At 35.9% G+C, this 19,049-nt stretch overlaps 1 protein-coding gene and 2 pseudogenes across 1 annotated transcript in view; 1 reads left to right on the forward strand and 2 right to left on the reverse strand.

The window, feature by feature from the left end:
• Positions 1-14,285, forward strand: part of HSD17B4 (hydroxysteroid 17-beta dehydrogenase 4) — a 79,954-nt gene extending 65,669 nt beyond the window's left edge. The window contains 2 exon segments of the mRNA XM_006913306.3: positions 7,517-7,644; positions 13,868-14,285. Coding sequence (XP_006913368.1) covers positions 7,517-7,644; positions 13,868-13,957 — 218 coding nt within the window. The 3' untranslated portion in view covers positions 13,958-14,285.
• On the reverse strand, positions 36-4,805 carry LOC112480625 (annotated as a pseudogene).
• Positions 12,831-12,949, reverse strand: LOC112480931 (annotated as a pseudogene).
• Positions 14,286-19,049: the final 4,764 nt, after the last annotated feature.

Below are 19,049 nucleotides of genomic sequence, written 5' to 3' on the forward strand. Positions count from 1 at the left end.
TTGATCTTCAAATTTCTCTTAAACATAAAGCAAATTCATGAGGTCAGATGAAATATTTTTAAGTCATTATATTTTGACACTTTTGAAATTGGTTTCTTCATTCCAAAATATTGATGATTTAAATTATCAGATTGTTATTTAAGAGCACCTATTTAAGTGCCTTGAAAATCAGATTATTTCTCATTATAACTGTAGATCACTATAAATGCTCACTTAGATCAAAAAATAAAAATGCATTCTAAATCAACTGAAACTTTAAAAAATAATCTTCTATTACATATTCCTAGAAAATATTTTGAAGTTTCGTTCAATTGGTTTTGGTTCAATATAAACAACTTTCTTTTTAATATAACAGTTGCTGTTCCTTTCAGGCAGTGTATGTTCATTATATAAAATTTAGTACATAAAGGTATAAAGAAGAAAATAATGATGTATAATCCTACTACTCACAATTAACATTTTACTGTTCTTCTGGAAGACATTTGTGGTTATAGGATATTAATTCAGAAGGGGTATAAAGGAAGGCAAAAATGTAATATGTATTTAGTCTCCCAAATTTCAAAGTGTTTAAATATTTTTCTAAGTAACTTCATAGGTTAACACTGTGTATGTCATTACTTTCCTTTTTTCTTTCTGTCTTTCCTTTTTTCTTTCTATTTATGGTGAAATTCAACCTTTTCCTATGGATGAAAGTATATTAGAAGCTGAGTTATAAATATAAAGCATAGGACTTTTGAAAATAATTGTGAAGAAGAAGAATGAGATCCATAAGTGTGAAAAAAGGTGCTGGAACTCTTTGTTTCAACATTGGCAGAATAGAACTCTGTAGGGATTTATAAAATATATGAGTGATTCTCTCTTGGCAAGCAGAGTAATTTTCTTTAAAATAGTTTCCATAACCAAAGTTTTTCCCTATTATGTCCCTAAAATAATAACCTAGAAAAGGGTTTTTCCTTACTTTTCCATGGGAATATTGAAATCCTGTTAATAATTATTATTGATGCTTAATAACTATTATTGTGGCTTATGTTTGTTTTATCATCTTTTCTTCGGGTTCTTATCAAAGCTGACAGTCAAATTGAATCCTAAAGCTTTCTCTGAAATGATTCACCATTCTTTTGGTGATCTGCTCCCTGTCTGTTATTTGATTGAATTCTCAGCTGTGCAGCTATTTTCAGTTCTATTTGCTGTTTTCTTGCTGTCTGTGTCACTGAGCTAAATCACAGTAGCTGCCATAGAAACTATCTAGGTCTTTTGGCTTATGGTGACTTAGAAGATGATTCCATGCTGGCATCTCTATTTTTCATCTTGGCACTTAATGACATAGATGATTGAATGTTTTGATTTAGGAAATACCTAAGGTGTTTTTTCCCTTTTTATAAGCAGTTTTAAAAAGGTTTTGCTGAACACTTAATTACCAAATATTTTGTATTTGAAATTGTTGTTAGTTGTTCCGGCCTTGTTTATATCTTGGCAGACCTGAACCTGGTTAGAGAGAACAGGCCTAAGCTACTCAATTTACCTTGGCTGGTCTCAGCTGTCACCGGAGTTGCACAAGCGACTGACCTTGGAGTTTGAGCTCAGTGGCCTGGACGGCCCGTTCCAGTCCAGAGATCCTGGAATGTGCTTATCTTCCCTGTTCCCTTTCCCTTCTTGCCATCCAAACAAAACCAACAAATCTCTAGGCAGAATATGTGTGTGTTAGATGGGGGACAGGAAGGGAGTCTTTTAAAACCAAATTAGTCTGAATCTAGAGAGAATTAGGAAAATTCTGGTGTCAGTACTGGGTCAGGTTGGTTTTGGCTATGGAGAAGAAAGAGTCATAGCTGGGTTTTTTTAGGTTGGGCCCCTCTGAGGCCTGGTTATCCAGGACTAGGAGGACTGCCTGGTTAAGGGTCACTGTGACCTCTGTGTCACTGGGCTGAGATGATCTGACAGAAGCTGGAGAACCCTGCCTTTTTCCTATGAGCCAAGAGTGTATAACAGAGAGGTATAAGCCTTCGATCTGCATAAGGAATCAGAGGAGGGCCTTGGTGAGGTATTTTTGGGAAGGAAACCATATCTTGGAACGCTCCCTTGCACCTTCTTATTTCTACCTTTTTATTACTCCAAAATGTAATCGAATGCCTGGACATGTTTGAACACCTTTTTCCAATATCCTATGCCTTTAGGTGTTTTACTCTTTTGCATAAAGATTGTCCTTTGGATTTTTATATTACCAGAGATCCTTTGATTGGGTTGAAAAAGTGAAAATGGACATCAGGTAGAGAAATAAATCTCTGAATTCCCTTTGAACAGTCTTTTTAAGATAACAGTTTGTCTCAGTTATCTTACCGTATTGTGATCATTTATAATTATATGTCTTCTCCTACTTGACGTGGGTTTAACACTGAGAGAGAGCTTCACATTAACTTATTTCCAGCTTCTAGTGTGGTTTATAACACACAGTAGCCTGATTCCATGTATGTTGCGTAAGTTCTATAAAAGCCATGTAGGATGCATAGTTTTAAATGGAATCAGATGCCTACCTTTAAAAAAAAAAGTGCTGAAATTGGTGCTTTTCCTTCTATTAAAACAATAAATTTAGTTATATGAATAGTGATACGTATTTTCTATTTAGCATGAGTGAAGTATTCAGGAACAATAAGATACCATTGAAACACTTTGTAAGTAAGCAATGTATTTTATGATATTTATTACTGTTAATTTCTGAAACCAGCCCAAAGTTGTCCTAGTAAACCATTTGGATCCCACCCTATTCCAAGCAACAGGAAAAATTGAGAGGAAATAAAGGCTGACAGGAAGGCATAAAGAAAATTAAAGAATCAGAGGCTTTATATCGCCTATAGAATAGTCTGCGCCTGAAAATTAAAACACAGTTGCTTTGACCTTCATCTCCAGAAACCAAAAGCTCTAAAAATGGAAAGTTTTTTTCTCATAATCGATGGGTGGCAAAACCTGATCTGAACTTACGTGATGCAACTGATTGTTCTTATCTTACCTAGTGTGGATTAGTTGAGTACAGAAATTATATATTTGTTTATAGAATGTTGCAGCGTTGGAGGTCTTTCATAATATATGTGCTTTATGCACTGTATTTTCTTCTTAAAATCTGAAAAATTCTGAATTCTTAAACCCTTCTGGCCTGAAGGAGTTTAAATAAGAGATTAGGACTTATTTATATATAAATCTGATAAAATGAGAGTGATGAGACATGGGAAAGGTGCTATTGGCTTTCACAGAATGGGAGGATTGGTCCATTCAACAGATATTTGAATATTTACTATGTGCCAAGTTCTCTGCTAGGTTTTGTATTACAAATATGAAAAGACGGGATGTCTTTTTTTTTGTCCACAGAAATAACTATTAGAAGCGGTGTATCAGGAAAGTTTAAAATACTAGAGTTAAGGAAACAAGGGTTTGCATTGCAGATTAAAAAGAAGGAAGACCTAAATCAAGGTGTTAGCAGTAATGGAGGGGAGAGGGCCTATGTAGATCTATTGCTAAGATAGAATTGACTGACTTAGCTACTGATAATGTCTGAAAAATAAGAGGAACAAGAAAGAGACAACTAATGCTGAAGTTTTGAGCCTGCATGACTGAAGATTCTTTAATAATCTAGATTTTATTGGTTGTTTTGAGAGTAAGTTCACAGGCTTTCAATTTGTACACAATTCTTAAAATACGTACCAAAGTCCAAAAAAGTCATGTAATTGTGGTTCTTTTCTAAACAGTTATTCCAGTGACTTTACAGCTTAAAACTTGGAGGCTAATTTCCCTTAATAGAATATTAAATACCACCAGTATCTTCAAATGTTGATATGCTGTTACATCGAAGTCCCACTAATTCACAATTTAATGTATTCACTACATAATCAAATATTTAGTCATTCATAGCACATTAATGAAGTTACTAGGAAAACTGAACTACCACGTCCAAAGAGGGTGCACAAAATTCTGACAGGGAGAACCAAGATCAAGGAGTGGTTTACTTTAGGAAGCAGTTCTGGAAAAAACATGGGAGTAGAAATAATTTAAAATGTTCAAGACATATTAACTGTATGACTGACTCCAAACTGCCATTTAGTATGCTTTGTGTTATAGGATATAAAAGCTATCCCCATCTAAGACAATCAAGGTCTTGACACCTAAGACAATCAAGGTCTTCCATATTCAATATCCCATTATTTTCTGGTTGTACCCCAAAATAAACAACCAGCAAATGATTGCGCCTCTTTAAAAAAAAGCATTTACACTTAAAAAATGGGATGAGGTTGAATTCTCCCCTTAATGTTTCTAAAGCTACTAAAAAACTTGCATTTACAAAATGGTTGATATAAGTATTCTTCTGGATTATACGAGAAAGGAGACAGGGACCACTGATGAATGATATTAATCAGACTTGGCTTCTTCCTCTCCTGCTTCGTCAGAGGCTGGGTTCTCCTCGATTTTAGTTTCTGTTTTCTGTAGGTAATTCTTTAATTTCTTTAGTCACTTGGGCCTGTTTTCCCTTTGCTCCCCTTTTCCCTTTTCTTTTGCACTTTTTTTGTCTGCAGATTTATCCTTTCCTTTCTTCCCCCCGCCCCGCCTTGGCTTCATTTCCACTTTTGCAGGAGCAGGTTTAGCTGACAACCTCACCGGCCTCCTCTTAGACTCCTCCTTCACTGCCCCCTGGGTGGAGTTGGCCATCCTCCTGGACATCATGGTGGCCGGGCAGGCATGTGGCTGTGGGCTGCGGCGCACCTAGAGCCCTTGCAAAGCCAGGGTGCTTGGCAGCTGCAGCTCCTCCATCCACTTGAGCTGGTGGGACCTGCGAGGGAGGGAGTGGGGGGGTCATATATTGCATTTAGTTGTTAGGCCTCTTTAGTCTCCTTCAATCTAGATGAGTTCCTCAGTCTGTTTTTATTTTTAATGCCCTTGACATATTTGAAGAGTAGAGGCCACTTATTTTGTAGAATGTTCCTCAGTTTGTGTTTATTTGATGTTTCTTCATGATTATTAGATTTAGTTTATGAATTTTTGGCAGGAATAGCACAAAAGTATTGTGTCCGTGGTGTGATTTAAAAAAAAAACTTTATTTTTATCCTAAGTTTTTTGTTTGTTGTCATTTTTTTTATAGAGATGCTTCTTCCATGAGCTTTTGTAATCTCCCATTTAACAAAGTTACTAAGTACTGTCTATTCAAGAAACGGTAGGGGATACAAAGACAAGATATTCTTGTTCCAACTAAGAATTTATAATCTTAAGGAAAGAAGGCATCGACAAAAATAACTCCTCTCTTTTATAGTAGCCCTTTGTGATTTGTAAGGTATGTAACTTCAAAGATCCCCAAGTTTCCAAATGCCATGCTCTCATCTAATAACCTCTCCCTCTCCCATTAAATGCTATAAAGTATAACTAAAATTTTTATGGACTGTTTTAGAGCCTTAATGATTATATAAATACAGAACTAAAGTCATTTTTAGAGCTTTTAAAATAAATTCTACCAGTAAAGGAAAATATATACAGTCTGTTTCTTCATTTTAATTTAAGGTTAGCCATGACTTTACAGGTGTAGATGATGATTCTCCCACACAAGCCAAGTTATAGGCTATGACCTGAATCACTGAAGAATTGAAAGTTCCACTACTTTACCTCAAATTTCTGTATCTTCCTAAGAACATTTCCTTTCTTAGCTCTCTTTTCTTTTTTATCAACACTAGTTACTAGATTTCCACAGGAGAAAGTTACATTGCTTTACAAGAGTCATAGTATGAAGTAGCACATAAAACCAGGTGAGTGAGAAGGCAGGTGGGCAGCTAAGAACCTTCATTAGCTAAGAGACTTACTCCCACACTTTAGCAGGAAGATGTGTGTGGTGCAGTTTTATTCCTGAGCAAGACTGGTATGTACAGTGGGCCTTAGAAGTACTTGTGAAGAATTAAACCATGAATGTTGTTTGTTGAATGCCAGTGGCTTGCTTTTCTTTAGTCTTTTCTTTCTCCCTTCCTCACTATTCCCCTCCCTTCCTGCCTTCCTCCTTCTTTATCTACCTTTCTTTCTTTTTAACTATACAAATAATACATGAAAACATATTCATAATACAGGTCAATAAGAACAGAGCCTTTGCTCTTCATGCCTCGCTTCTAATACTTTGCATATTGTCTAACACTCACAGTAGAAAACAATAGAGTGGATGACATATACAAAGCAGTAAGGTTCTCTTCTTGCCCTTTCTCTCCCCAAGATAATCATTGTTGTCAAATTATTTTTTGTTTCGTTGGCAAAAATTCTCTTCTATGGAGAGTTGGAGTGATTTAATTTTCTCTTTGGAGCAAGGCTTGGCTAAGCAGAATGTAGTTAAACGCTCTGGGTTTTTTCTATAATATGTGTAGCTTTTCCTTGACCCTCAAGTAAAGTTCCCTATACACTGTTAGAGTGATGTGCCTGTAGCCCCTTCACTATAGCAAGAGAAAGCACGTTCAAGAGGCTGAAGCAGGATGAGTGGATTGGGCTTTCTGGATAACTGGTTTCAGTCATATATGAGATAGTTAAAACTTTCTGAAATGTAACTCTGGCAGAAAGTGCTGCAAATGTTACATAATGAAAGCAGTGAAGGTAAAATTTTAATAATTTTCCAAGTTACTCAGCCTGTTTCTGGGAGTCTTAATCCTTCTGTCAAAACAGTTAAGGGAAAAGAAGCTAATGTTAATTCACAACAATTAGGGCTATAAATGTTTTATAAAATCTTAAGTAACTAATTAGAATATTTTTAAAAACTTATGTTGACTGTCTTGCTATCCATATGATAGAACTCTGGATGAATTCAGGTATTTGAAAGGTGATTATAGTATGTATTCCCTTACCCCAACCCAGCCAACATGCAACTGTTTTAAAAATTCTGCTGCTTCCTTTGTTGACTTAATGGCCTTACCCACATAACGTCTACCAACTTAACTTCCTTATATTATTTTAGATTGATTCACATTTAAAATACTTATGTTGGGGTGGCTCCATAGTGTAGTGGTTAGCACGTCTGCTCTACATACAGAAGGTCCTGAGTGTGCGCCCCAGGTGGAGCCACGGACCATACGCCGGATGTGCCCGACCCCCCGAGTGCACTGGAGGCGCCAGGCTCCAGGTGCACCCTGCGAGTGTGTGGGAGGAGACCAGTTCTTAAGGGGCCTTCAGAGATCCAGTTCTTAAGGGGAACGACAACCTCCATAGGTCAGGAGTGGAAGTGTGTGTGGGAGGGAGGATTTAAAGAGGGGGAAAAAAAGAAATAAAATAACAAAATAAAAGAAAATATTTATGTTGTGTAAACTTCAATGAAGAAAAATATTGATTTGACTATTTTTGAAGAACTTTCTAAAAAGGACAAATAAAGGATTAAATTTTTTTTTTTTATAATTGACAGGTAATATGTAATGTAGAAAAAGCAGCACATTAATTTGAAAATTATCAAAATGTCTGCATTTCAGTTGGTTTATTTTACTCATTATAATGAAAAAGTGACACACTTTCCTATTTTTCCTAGCTATTGACCTAAAAAATGGTACTGGAACAGTATATCAAGGCCCTGCAAAAGGCTCTGCTGATGTAACAATCATACTTTCAGATGAAGATTTCATGGACATAGTGTTCGGCAAACTTGATCCTCAGAAGGTACTGGTCTTAAAATGCTCATTTATTCATCGTTGTTGCTACATATTTAACAATTACAGTTTTTAGCTGACTCCCAAATTCTGATTTATAAGACAGATTTCTTATAACTCTGAAAAAGACATAGTTACCAGTGTCTGGGTTATAGATGATATATTTTTCTAATGGAGTTTCAACTGATACTTTTTCAAACTGAATTTTGGGTGAAATTCTTCAGCATATTAACAGTATAAAACCCACATCTAGACCTTTTAGTAAATTGTGTCAGTTCAAAGATGAAAAGCCATATGATATTAGTAGGTATTTAAAAAAATTAGACATTCATTCTTGATATATAAGATTAAGAATTTGTCTTAATTATCATTGAAAACTGGAAATACAAGGGTAGAACATAACAGCCAGTGTCTTACTGAAGGCGAAACATTTATGGAAAGCCATGATTAAGACAAGAGTTTTCTCTCTGACCATTATGAATTAATATTGTTCTGAAACTTTTGGCCAGTCCAAAAACACAAAATTAAAGTAACTGCTGTAGCAATTAGAATGGAGGAGAAAATTTTGTTTTTTTAATATCATGATTATGTAGTAAAAAATCCCAAAAGCATCAACCGATTGATACTTAGAATAGAGGAGTTCAAACAAGTGGTCGAATGTACAATAATTATTAAAAAGTAGCTTTCACATAGTAACAAAACCAACTAGAAGATATAATTGAAAAAAATATTCGTTTATAATCACAACTTAAACTACAAAATACCAATGACTACCCTAATAAGAAAAGTACAATGCTTATTCGAAGAAAACTATACAAGTTTACAAGGAACAGAGCAATGCAAATAAAAGGAAAATGTTTAGTTTTTCTAGATAGAAAGACTAATTTAAAAAGAACTATAAAGTAGTGCAGTGGTAAAAAATATTTTCTTTGTCATCAGATAAATCAAGGTCAAATCTTAGCCCTGCCACTTACTCTCTAAACCTCAATTTTTCTCACTGTTAAAATGAATAATTATAATAATCCCAAAGGATTGTTTGATAACTTAACCCAGTGATATATATGAAGAGCTTAGTATAGTACTTGGTACTGAGTGATCCCTCAGTTATGTCTTTCCCAGGAGTTTATTTAATACCTACACTTATTTGGGTTCTGGGTATAGCTGAACAAGACAGTATCTCTACTGTGTGGAGCTTAGTTCTAGAGGTAAATGGAAAAGAAATATGATTTCAGGTATGAAGAAAAATAAGTCAGGGTATTAGAGTAGTGGTTGGCAAAGTTTCTGTAAAGGATCACATTGCAAATATTTCAGGCTTTGCGGGTCAGATGGTGTCTGTTGTAGCTTACTCAGTTCTGCCATTGTAGAGTTAAAGTAGCCATGGAAATATATTTAAACAAATGGATGGAGTTGTATTCCAGTAAAACTTTATTACAAAAAACAGATAGCTGACTAGTTTTAGCCTGTAGGCTGTAACTGGCTAACCCCTGGATTAGAGTGATAGGATAGAAGAACTATTTTAGATAGGGTTGTCTGAAAAGGTCTAATTGAGGCCTGAGCGAAAGGAGGGAGGGAGCCTTAAGGCTAAGGATATAGCTAGTGCAAAGGCTTGAGGCAGGAGTTGTTTGGCTTATTGAAGTATTAAGTGTGAGGCTAGTGAAGCTAGTAAAATGAGTAGTGGGAAGAGTGGTGGGAGGTGAGGTGGGAGAGGTAGGCAAGGGCTAGATGGCACAGGACCTTGTAGAGCAGATCTTGTGTGTGATAGGAAGTCATTGAGCTGACAGCATCTAATTTTTAAAGGTCATTTTGGCTGCTCAGTGGAAAATTGACCTTGGGACAGAGACTGGGTAATTAAGAGTTCCTTTTTAGATGTGTTATATTTGAGATGTCTATATATAAAGATTAAATGTAGGATTAAATAAACATTTTTATAATTGCCAGGAATACCAGACCTTTGGAGATGAATGGATTATTCAGTAAATGGTACTAAGCAGTCGCTTAGGAAATGGTACTACTTTATATCATTCCAGATACCTAAGTCAATCCAGAATAGAATAAAGTGTAAAAAAGAAAAGCAGAAGTAAAAACTTGATGAAAACCTAGGTGTTTATTATTCTTAATGATAATTCTTAAGAGAAATGCTAATTAATATCAGGGTTTTTCTAAACTCATTTGGTTCTGTTACCATCTCCCCAACATCAATGCTATTTATCATTGCTGTAAATATATAGCCAGCCCTCTGTATCCTCTGGTGTCGTATCTGTGGAGGCTGAGGGCTGAATGTATATTTATTGAAAAAAAATATATGTAAAAGTGGACCCAAGCGGATAAAACCTGTGTTGTTCAAGGGCCAGCTATATTTTATTTAGCCCAGAACTTTGAAATATTTCAACATGTAATCAATATTAAAAATATTAATAGAATATTTTTTATCCTTTTTTTAAATACTAGGTCTTTAAAATCCAGTATATTTTTTATACTTAAAGTACATCTCAGCCAGGACTAATTATATTTCAAGTGTCCAGTAGCCACATGAGCTGGTGGCTACTTTAAAAAGGCAGCACAGCCTTAAACATTCTGTTTTCACTTTACTCTTCTGCCCTCTCTTACCTGACTTCTACATCTATCACTCCACTGATACTGTCTTCCACTGATAAGGCCACCTATGACTATTTTGCTAAATCCAAGGACTATTTCTCTGTCTATGTCTTAATGAACCTTTCATTAGCATTCAACTCAACTAACCACCAACTTCTTGAAATAGTTTCATCCCTTGGCTTTCATGACACCATGTTCTCCTGTTTTGTTTTCTCCACCTTTGGCTATTCATGATCTCCTTTGGTGTTGTCTTCTGCCGTACCATTAAACATTGGTGTTTCTCAGAGCTCATTTCAGGGCTCTTCTCTAAATAACACTTCCCTTAAATGAATTCATCCATACACTATGGTATTTAAAGCCATCTACATGTTGGCAACTCATAAGGTTTAAATGTCTTAGTTGTCTTCTCTGAGTTCCATAGTGATATAACCAGCTCTCTGGTACTATCGTCTATCTGCCCAAATTAATATCCTCGATAATATAAGAGTTGTCTTGGCTTCCTTCTATACCTCTGTATCCTTTCCGTCCTTAATTCTGCCTGATCTTTCTCCAAAATATGTCTTGAATTCATCTTCTTCTCTACATCACTAGGGATATCACCATGACCCAAGTCTCCATCATCTCTCACTCGGCTTACTATAGCAGCTTCCTGACTGGTCTTACTGCTTCTAGTCTTCCTTCTCCACCAGTCGTTTCTCTACACAGCAGCCAGAGTAATCTTTTAAAAACTTTTAAAAATGTGAATCAGATGATAGGTCATTCTACCTGATAAAAACCTCCAAGATTTCCTTTTGAACTTGGATAAAATCCAAACTTGCTCATCTTTCCAGCTTCATCTCATTTTGCTTGCCTCATCACTTATAATGCTAATTCCATTTACATTGTGTTTCCTCTCAGTTCCTTCCCATCAGCTTTTATTCCTTTAATGTCTGTGTATTTGCCTTTCCTGGAATTTCCACCCCTAGCTTTTTGCATGGCTAGCTTCATCCAAAGTAGTTTCTTCCCGTCATACTCTCTAATAGCATTGTGTTTTCTTTTCATAGCATTTATAATAGGCTTTAATTACTGGTTTACATTTTATTTTTGACTCTCCTACTACATTAACTCTATGAGAACAGGGAGAGGTGTCTATATCCTAGCCTAGAATATTGCCTAGTTGATTAGAGCAAGGATTGAAATAAGGAACAAAAGCTCAATAGCAGTAATTCGGGCTGTGTAGAAATTAAAAACTTCTGCATGTCAGACTCCATAAGATAGTCCCATAAACCTGGGGGGAAAAATTAAGAAGATGGTGGTATATAGTATATTGGTATCAATAACCTATAATTAATTCTGGAGGGCACTAAGACCGAAATAGAAAAAATGGGCAGAAGATGTGAACCAATAATTAATGAAAGAAATAGAGATGACTGACAAATATAAGAAAAACCATTTCCCCATTATCTAAAAAATGCAAATTAAAGCGTAAATTTTTGCCTCAAATTTTTAAAAATTAAGAAAATAGTATTGTTAAGATTGGGATAGGAGAATTCGCATGTAGGTGGAAGGACTATTAATTTGGTATAGTCTCTCTGAAAAGCACTTGACAGAGGTTCACCGGCTTTTCTTCCTTTATGATCTCGGTACTTTTTCTTGCATAGTAGTACTCCTAGGCCAAAAGAAGTACCCAAGGGTGCAGTATGTTAAGTAGTTAGATCCAAACAAGAGTAGTTTTCATGTCGTATTTGAATAGTGTCACAGTACTTCCCTCAAAACATTTAATATTTCTTAGTATCCCTGTTGGTTTGTTTTGGTACCCTGGTATGCCACGCTGTACAGTTTGAAAACTGTGACGGTATGGAAGTATGGTCAAGACCTTATTTAAGAAATGTGATGATTTAGTAATTCTTCTAGAAATCTATTCTAAGAAAATAAAGCATAAAGATTTATGTACAAAATTCTTCCACTTAATTGCAACATCAAATGTTGATTTATTTATTTTAAGGCATTAGTAATTCTTATTTTAGATTGTACATTCCTCTGAGACTTTAGTACCTGGCAAGCAGGTCTAAGTACTGGGTCCTCCTCTGCAAGAGTCGCAGACTATGGTTTCCATAACTGCACAGTGAAAGCAGTCTTTGTTTTGAAATTCCAGTTTGAAGAACACCGATTTGAATCCCTAGCACTTTTGATTCTTATCGAATGAGTTCTCCCTTACTGTTTCTGGGACAGAACATTTAAGTAGTTTTTGCTTTTCCTCCAGCTGATAAGGATTTGCTTCTGAGATTAAGTTGCTTCTAGTTGATAAACAGTAGATATTGTTGGGCAAAGAGCACCTGAGTTCAAGAACAGGCCTTTCTTCTTGCTGCCTCTTGGCCTTGAACAGATTATTTAAAATCTCTGAACTTCAGTTTTCTCATCTGTCAACTATGGGTAGGAATTGCTGTTAGGTCCAATTCAAGTTGATAGCTGTGCCTCTTAAGTGAAATTATGTTTGTAGGGCTGCTTTCTAATGTTAAGTATACATGGATAGTACTATTTTTCTTTTTTTTTAGGCGAGGCAACCCTTGGTTGACCTCACAGATTGCAAGGACATTGTCAGCTTACAATCTTTATTTTTTACATCTACAGCAGCTGGTCTTCCTAGGTGGTCTCCCATCCCAGTACGAACCACGCCTGACCCTGCTTAACTTCCGAGATCAGACGGGATTGGGCTTGTTCAGGGTTGCATGGCCGTAGGGATAGTACTATTTTTCAATCAAGCTCAAAATCTAGGGACTTCTTTTTTACTTCACATTCCTCATTATTTTCTCAGTAAGCTATAAAAAACTGATTTTTTTTTTTTCTTTTACTGATAGGGAACTTGACACTGAGAGAGAACTTAAGCAACTTGCATAAGTTTCTGTTGGCAGGTCAAATACAGAGGTGATGCAGGAGCTCTTAGTGTTTTAATGTGACAGTCTTTTGCTTGGTAATAATGAGTTTACTATTCTGTACCGCATGCCAAACAATAAATAAGCTATGCACTTCACACGCTATTTCATTAAACTTAAAACAAAGCTGTGTTATTTAGGTACTGTTGTCATGCCCTTAATAGATGAGGAAGCTGGAGCTCCAAGAGGTTACATGATTTGCCCAGGCTCAGCAGGCTAGTAAGTGGTAGAGCCTAGATTTTAACCCAGTCATTCTAATGCTGTAGCCCAGGGTCCATTTACTACTTTGTTACACTATTTTCTTTTGTCATCATATATAGCTTTCTATTTCATGAAGATGTAATAAATATTTTTTATCTGCTTTTAAAAGTCTTGAATTTAATATTTTTATTAAGGATACAGTAAAACTTTTTATTCATATAGTCTCAAATTCATGTTTAAGAACACAGACTAAAGCCAGAAGCATAGGTTAAAGCAGAACTCCCAGATCTGTCAATTCAGGTAAGTTATTCTGTGGTTTTCTAAAATATACAAGGAGTCTTTTTTTTTAGATATCAAAAATATGATATCTATAATCATTAAACTATCATTGCTAGATAAAAGTTGGCTTTGTTGTCTAGAACTATAACTCAATTGTATTCAGTCTGAACAGTGATCTTTTAAAAAATGAAAAAAAAAAATGTAACATGATAAAGGTTGTACTCTTCTTCCCTCTCTCCTTTCCAGGCATTCTTTAGTGGCAGACTGAAGGCCCAAGGGAACATCATGCTGAGCCTGAAGCTTCAGTCGATTTTTAAAGACTATGCTAAGCTCTGAAGGATATGCGCCATTATTAATAAAAATAGAAAAACACTGTCTTTACTTAAATATGCCATAGCGATTCAGTGAAAGTGATCAAAACGAAGATGCAGGGGAAATTGCTTAACATTTTCAGATTTCAGATAACTTTTCAGATTTTTCATTTTCTACTAAATTTTCATGTTATCATTATTTTTACAAGGAACTAAGCTGGCTTGTAATTATCCTTCTTAGATCTTATCTTCATAATAAAAAATTTCCACCCAAGTCTAGTCTCTTTAGAATTGTGATAGCATTTATAAGTTGAAAGGAAAATTAAATGAGTAAAGGCCACTTTGATGCCATCTATATTTTGTTTTGTTATTTTCTCTTCTCTAATTTGTTGGTACCCCAAGTTTTAATTTGAATTTCTCTATATGTACTTGCTTTTCATACATTGCTCTAATAGTTTTCTGCTTTAAGGCAAGAGAATGGCCTTTGTGTTCCCAAATAGTTTTCCTTCTTATTGTTTTGCTAGAAATTCTTTACTTTCATATAATGCTTGTAAGTCTACCAAATATATAGCTTTCTTCCTTAATCAGTAATCTTAAATCACAAGATGTTCACTAGCAAGTAGTGTCATATCACTGTTTTCCCTAACATTTAGCTCAGATGATATATGCTGAGGAAATGATTAACCTGAGCAACTGGGATACTCAGGTTAATCATGGAGCACAACTTGAGGAGAATATAGGTGGGTGTTCCAGGCTGAGTTCCCTGGGAAGCAGACTTTGAGGTGGAGATTTATGGGCAGGAAATTTATTTAGAAGTGTTCTTGGGATCAAAATGCAGAGGGGTGGGGGATGGGCAGGTGGGTGGCAGTAAGTTAAAGCAGGGCTAAGCAGAGGGAGAAGTTAGGTTGTGGCCCAACTACCACAAGGCCTCAGTGGATCTTTTGGGGAGCTCTGAAGCTGAGGTGCCTTTTCAGAATTGTTCTGAGCTAACTAGTCATTGATTATGGCCGGCCCAGTAAAGGGGCCATGACTTTGGCAAAGCAGCAGGCAGTTCCTGGAGTGTCCTTATAGTCAAATGGTGGTCTTCTTAGCAGCTTGAGGAATATGTCTTCAGTCTAGACTAGGGCTTCTGGGAGCGCAGCATAGTATTTTGCTTCAGGAAACAAGATTTAGGGAACTAGATTTTAGGGATCAAGGGACAAAGTCTCGGAAATTTAGAATTGTAATGTTTTACACAGTACTAGAACATAGTATAGGACCTCAATATATTATTGTTGATTTAATGAATGAGCAGGATATGTGGAAGGGTATAGAAGAGAAGTTACATATCTGGCAATTATGCCTTACTCTCATGAAGACTGTTTGGTATCATACAATTAACTTTAATTCAGACTGATCCATTGTTATGCCAATGAATGAAAAAAGTGGCAGTTTTTTAATATTGGTCTTTTATAATAATTACTGTTTCTTTTGAGCTTGAAAAAGGATAGTGTCCTTCCAAATAGAAATAGCATATTAAAATGAGTCAAATGCCACCATACATTAATGAAAGTGTTGAATATATAGTTTAGATGCTTAAAACATGTTAAAGTGATATTATAATTACTAATCCATCTTTTTCAGTCTTAAAGGTCAGACAGCTACCAGTAGCCAGGTTTAGCAGCCGCTTTGTTAGTCCTATGCTCCTTAACCTTTTTATAATATCTAATATTGTTGAATGCACCATCCTCCATAATTCTTCACTCCCCTTTTATCCTCCAGTGAGAAAATATTAACTTCTTAATGAATATATGGGTTAATCTCTGGCCTATACTTGTCTCTTTTGTAATTTTTCTCTACCTATCTTTTCAGGATTTAAGATTGAGGTTTCAGCTTTCTCTTTTTTGGTAGACATTTTCTTCCTAGGTGATTTAATCTGTTTTCATATCTTTACAGACATCATCCCAATCTATATCTTCTTTGGCTCTCATCTTTCCATAATTCCACAGTTCCAAATCATTACTGAACTCTTGTCATATAATTACTGCAGATGCATGTCCAAAGTAAATGTGATCTTATTATCCACTCCTAAATCTGAGTCTGTTCCTGTTTTTGTCTTAGTTAAGAGTATCACCTATTGTCTAAACTAAGAAACCAGAGTCATCTTTGACTTTTCCTCACACCCCACATTTAATCCTTCACCTTTTGTCACTTTTTTTTCCTGAATACTTAAGGATTTCATTCTCTGCTACCCATACCCAAATATGCCCTCATACTTCATAACTCATTTTGATGGCTTTCCAACTAACTGATCTCTGGTCTTTAGCCACCTACCCTCACCACCCACCAGAGGGGCCTTCTGAACATGTGACTTCCCAACTGAGAAACTTGTGATGGTTCCTATTTGGTCATCCTATTGTCAGACTCTTTAGCATGGTTCAAGGTTTCATCAGTTGGGATTCTTTCAAGTAATAAAACCAGTTTAAATTGACATAACGAAACTTATACACAACTGAAAAAAAATCTAGAAGGGTAGGACTAGCTTTGAAGGGGCTTGGTCGAGCAATTTATGATTATCTAAGCCTAATTCCTTGCCATCTCAGAGCCAGCTCTATCCACCAGCTCCCTGTGGATACTGCCCTGGCAACTCCAGGTTATTTCTGTTGTGGTCACAAGAAGGCGGCCAACATATGCAGCCTCACAGTCCCTTCCCAAATCAACCAGCAGAAGTGAGAGGTCTGGATTCTCTTTGAAGGCCCAGTGAAGGCCCCATCTGGTCTCACTAGTTGTGTTTGGGTTATAAGCCAATCCCTGAACCCATCACTACAGCCAAACATGTTGGATATGCTGATTGGCCTGTGTATCACAGTCCTTAGCTACATGTACCAGGGCCCATACATGTAGCCAAGGGTAGTGTGTTGGGGATCCCCAAGACTTCCCCCAGTTTTGTGGTTTGCCAAGAGGACTCACAGGACTCAATGTATAGTCATACCATGACTATGATTTATTACAGCAAAACAATACCAAGCAAAATCAGAAAAGGGAAGAGGCTGTATGGAGTGAAAGTCCTGAGGAAATCAGGCACATGCTTCTAAGAGTCCTCTGCCCAGGGAGTCACATAGGACACACCTGATTCCCCCAGCATCAAATTGTGACAACAGGTATGAAATGTCTACCAAGACTCAGTGTCCAAGATTTTAAGTGGGGGTCTGGGTATTGGAGATACAGATGTGAATAAGGAAGAGAGAACACCTGACTAAGCAGCTTATTGCATCGAATTGAGTGAATCCATTTTTATTGTTACTTGAGGATTACTAGCATTTAAAGAAATTCTTGCAAAGCTATTCATGTTTCTGAAGTTTGATTTAAATTGCATTTAAAATTTTTCAATTTAACCTAAAATAAAAAGTTTATTCATTTCTTGAATCCCCCAGTCCCCAACCTCTAGCAATCACCAATCTGTTCTCAATATCCATGAGCTTGGTTTTCAAGTTGCTATTTTTTAATTAGAGAATTAACATTTCTCTATGTTTAAGAAATAAGTATTTCCCCACATGTGAATTGTCAGTTCTATTCTTTAGAGTGGACAATTGAAAACAAAAGCAAAACAAAACAAAACCATTCGGCAGGTGGCAATGAAACTCCAAGAAGTTAATAAGTTGTCCCAGGTCGTACTGGGACAGGTATGAGTCAGACCAAGAAACAAGGTCTCAAACTACTAGTTTGCATTTAGTCCACCGTGTATTCTAAGCAGTAACTCTAGACATGTTCCATCCTTATCTTTTAAGGGTAATATGATTTACCTTAAAGTGACTCTTTAAAGTATTTTTACTCTATAACTTTGGAATGATACCAAAGGCTGGGTATTGTATAACTACTGGGACCAGAGAAGCTTCTTTGTCTTTGACTTTTTTTAATTCTGACTCTCCTTGCAGAGTTGAAAATGTACCCCTAGTTTATACCCTTATAGCTCCTTTATGTGTTAAAATTCCAATCCCACGTGCCTTTATACAACACCTCAGGGACTCATGTGCACTGGACATCCATCCTTCCTCCAATATCCAAACCGATAATGCTTTGTATTTTTCTGATAAAATCTTGTAGTTGACAAAGTCAGATTCTCTCTTGAATTTAATTAGGCTTATACTATAACTGTTATAAAAAAAAATAGAGGCCTAAGTATGGTCTGTCAACTTCTTGGAGTTTCATTGCCACCTGCTGAATGAGTTTTTTATTTTTATCTTTGTATATATTAAAAGTGAAATCATTACTATATAAACATTAAATTGCTGTAGAACTATGACTATCATTCAGCCATTTAAAAAAATTCTCCAAGTTAATTAGAATGTTTAGTTGATTTTCATTTCATAAATTTAGTGAGAATTAGTTTAATCACTTATTCAATAATTAGGCTACAACAAAAATTATCCAGTCTCGTATCTTTCGTAAAGGCATTGGATCTTCTAAATTGTTAACATTTATTCAACTCACATGAAAGTCAGTTCAAGCCATAAGAAAGTAAAGGAAAACCTTAGAAGTTCTGATAATCAAATTGGACTCTTTTTATATTTAATTTTACTTTTATATGTCAACGAATGAGTTTCATCATGATATTTTATTCTAAGGATACATCAGAAAGTTATGTGATATGTATTGACATTGTTGATTGGCATACTTGAAATAAAGAGATTCTTCATTGCTGAAATAGATTAACATCTCGACTCAGGAATGTGTGCAGGCAGCTAGTAATAGTTCCCTACTTTTGTGAACCACCTTACATACTCGGGCTTATTTTTTATTCCCTTTCTGACTTGAAACAGCCAGCCTAATGAAAATGAAGGGAATAGTTGCCCTTGGCTGAAAACTCAAGTCCATTTGCTGCTGGTAACTTGCCATGAGAACAAGACAAGTCATTTTCTATGCTAGTTTCCTAGCTGTTAAGAGCTTGGACTAGGTCATCACCAGAAGGTATTTTAGTTTCAAGATTTTAGGAGGCTATGAACATTAAAATTCCAACCTTGCTTTGAAATCAAGTCTTTCATTTTATCAAGTAAGAGTTATACTGTATATAGATGTCCAGTGAAAAGCCAGTGATGCAAAGGGAGAAAATGGTCATCAAGTCTTGGTGGGGTAAAGGT

Source organism: Pteropus alecto, unplaced genomic scaffold (assembly GCF_000325575.1).
Source record: "Pteropus alecto unplaced genomic scaffold, ASM32557v1 scaffold20, whole genome shotgun sequence".
Classification (NCBI taxonomy): domain Eukaryota; kingdom Metazoa; phylum Chordata; class Mammalia; order Chiroptera; family Pteropodidae; genus Pteropus; species Pteropus alecto.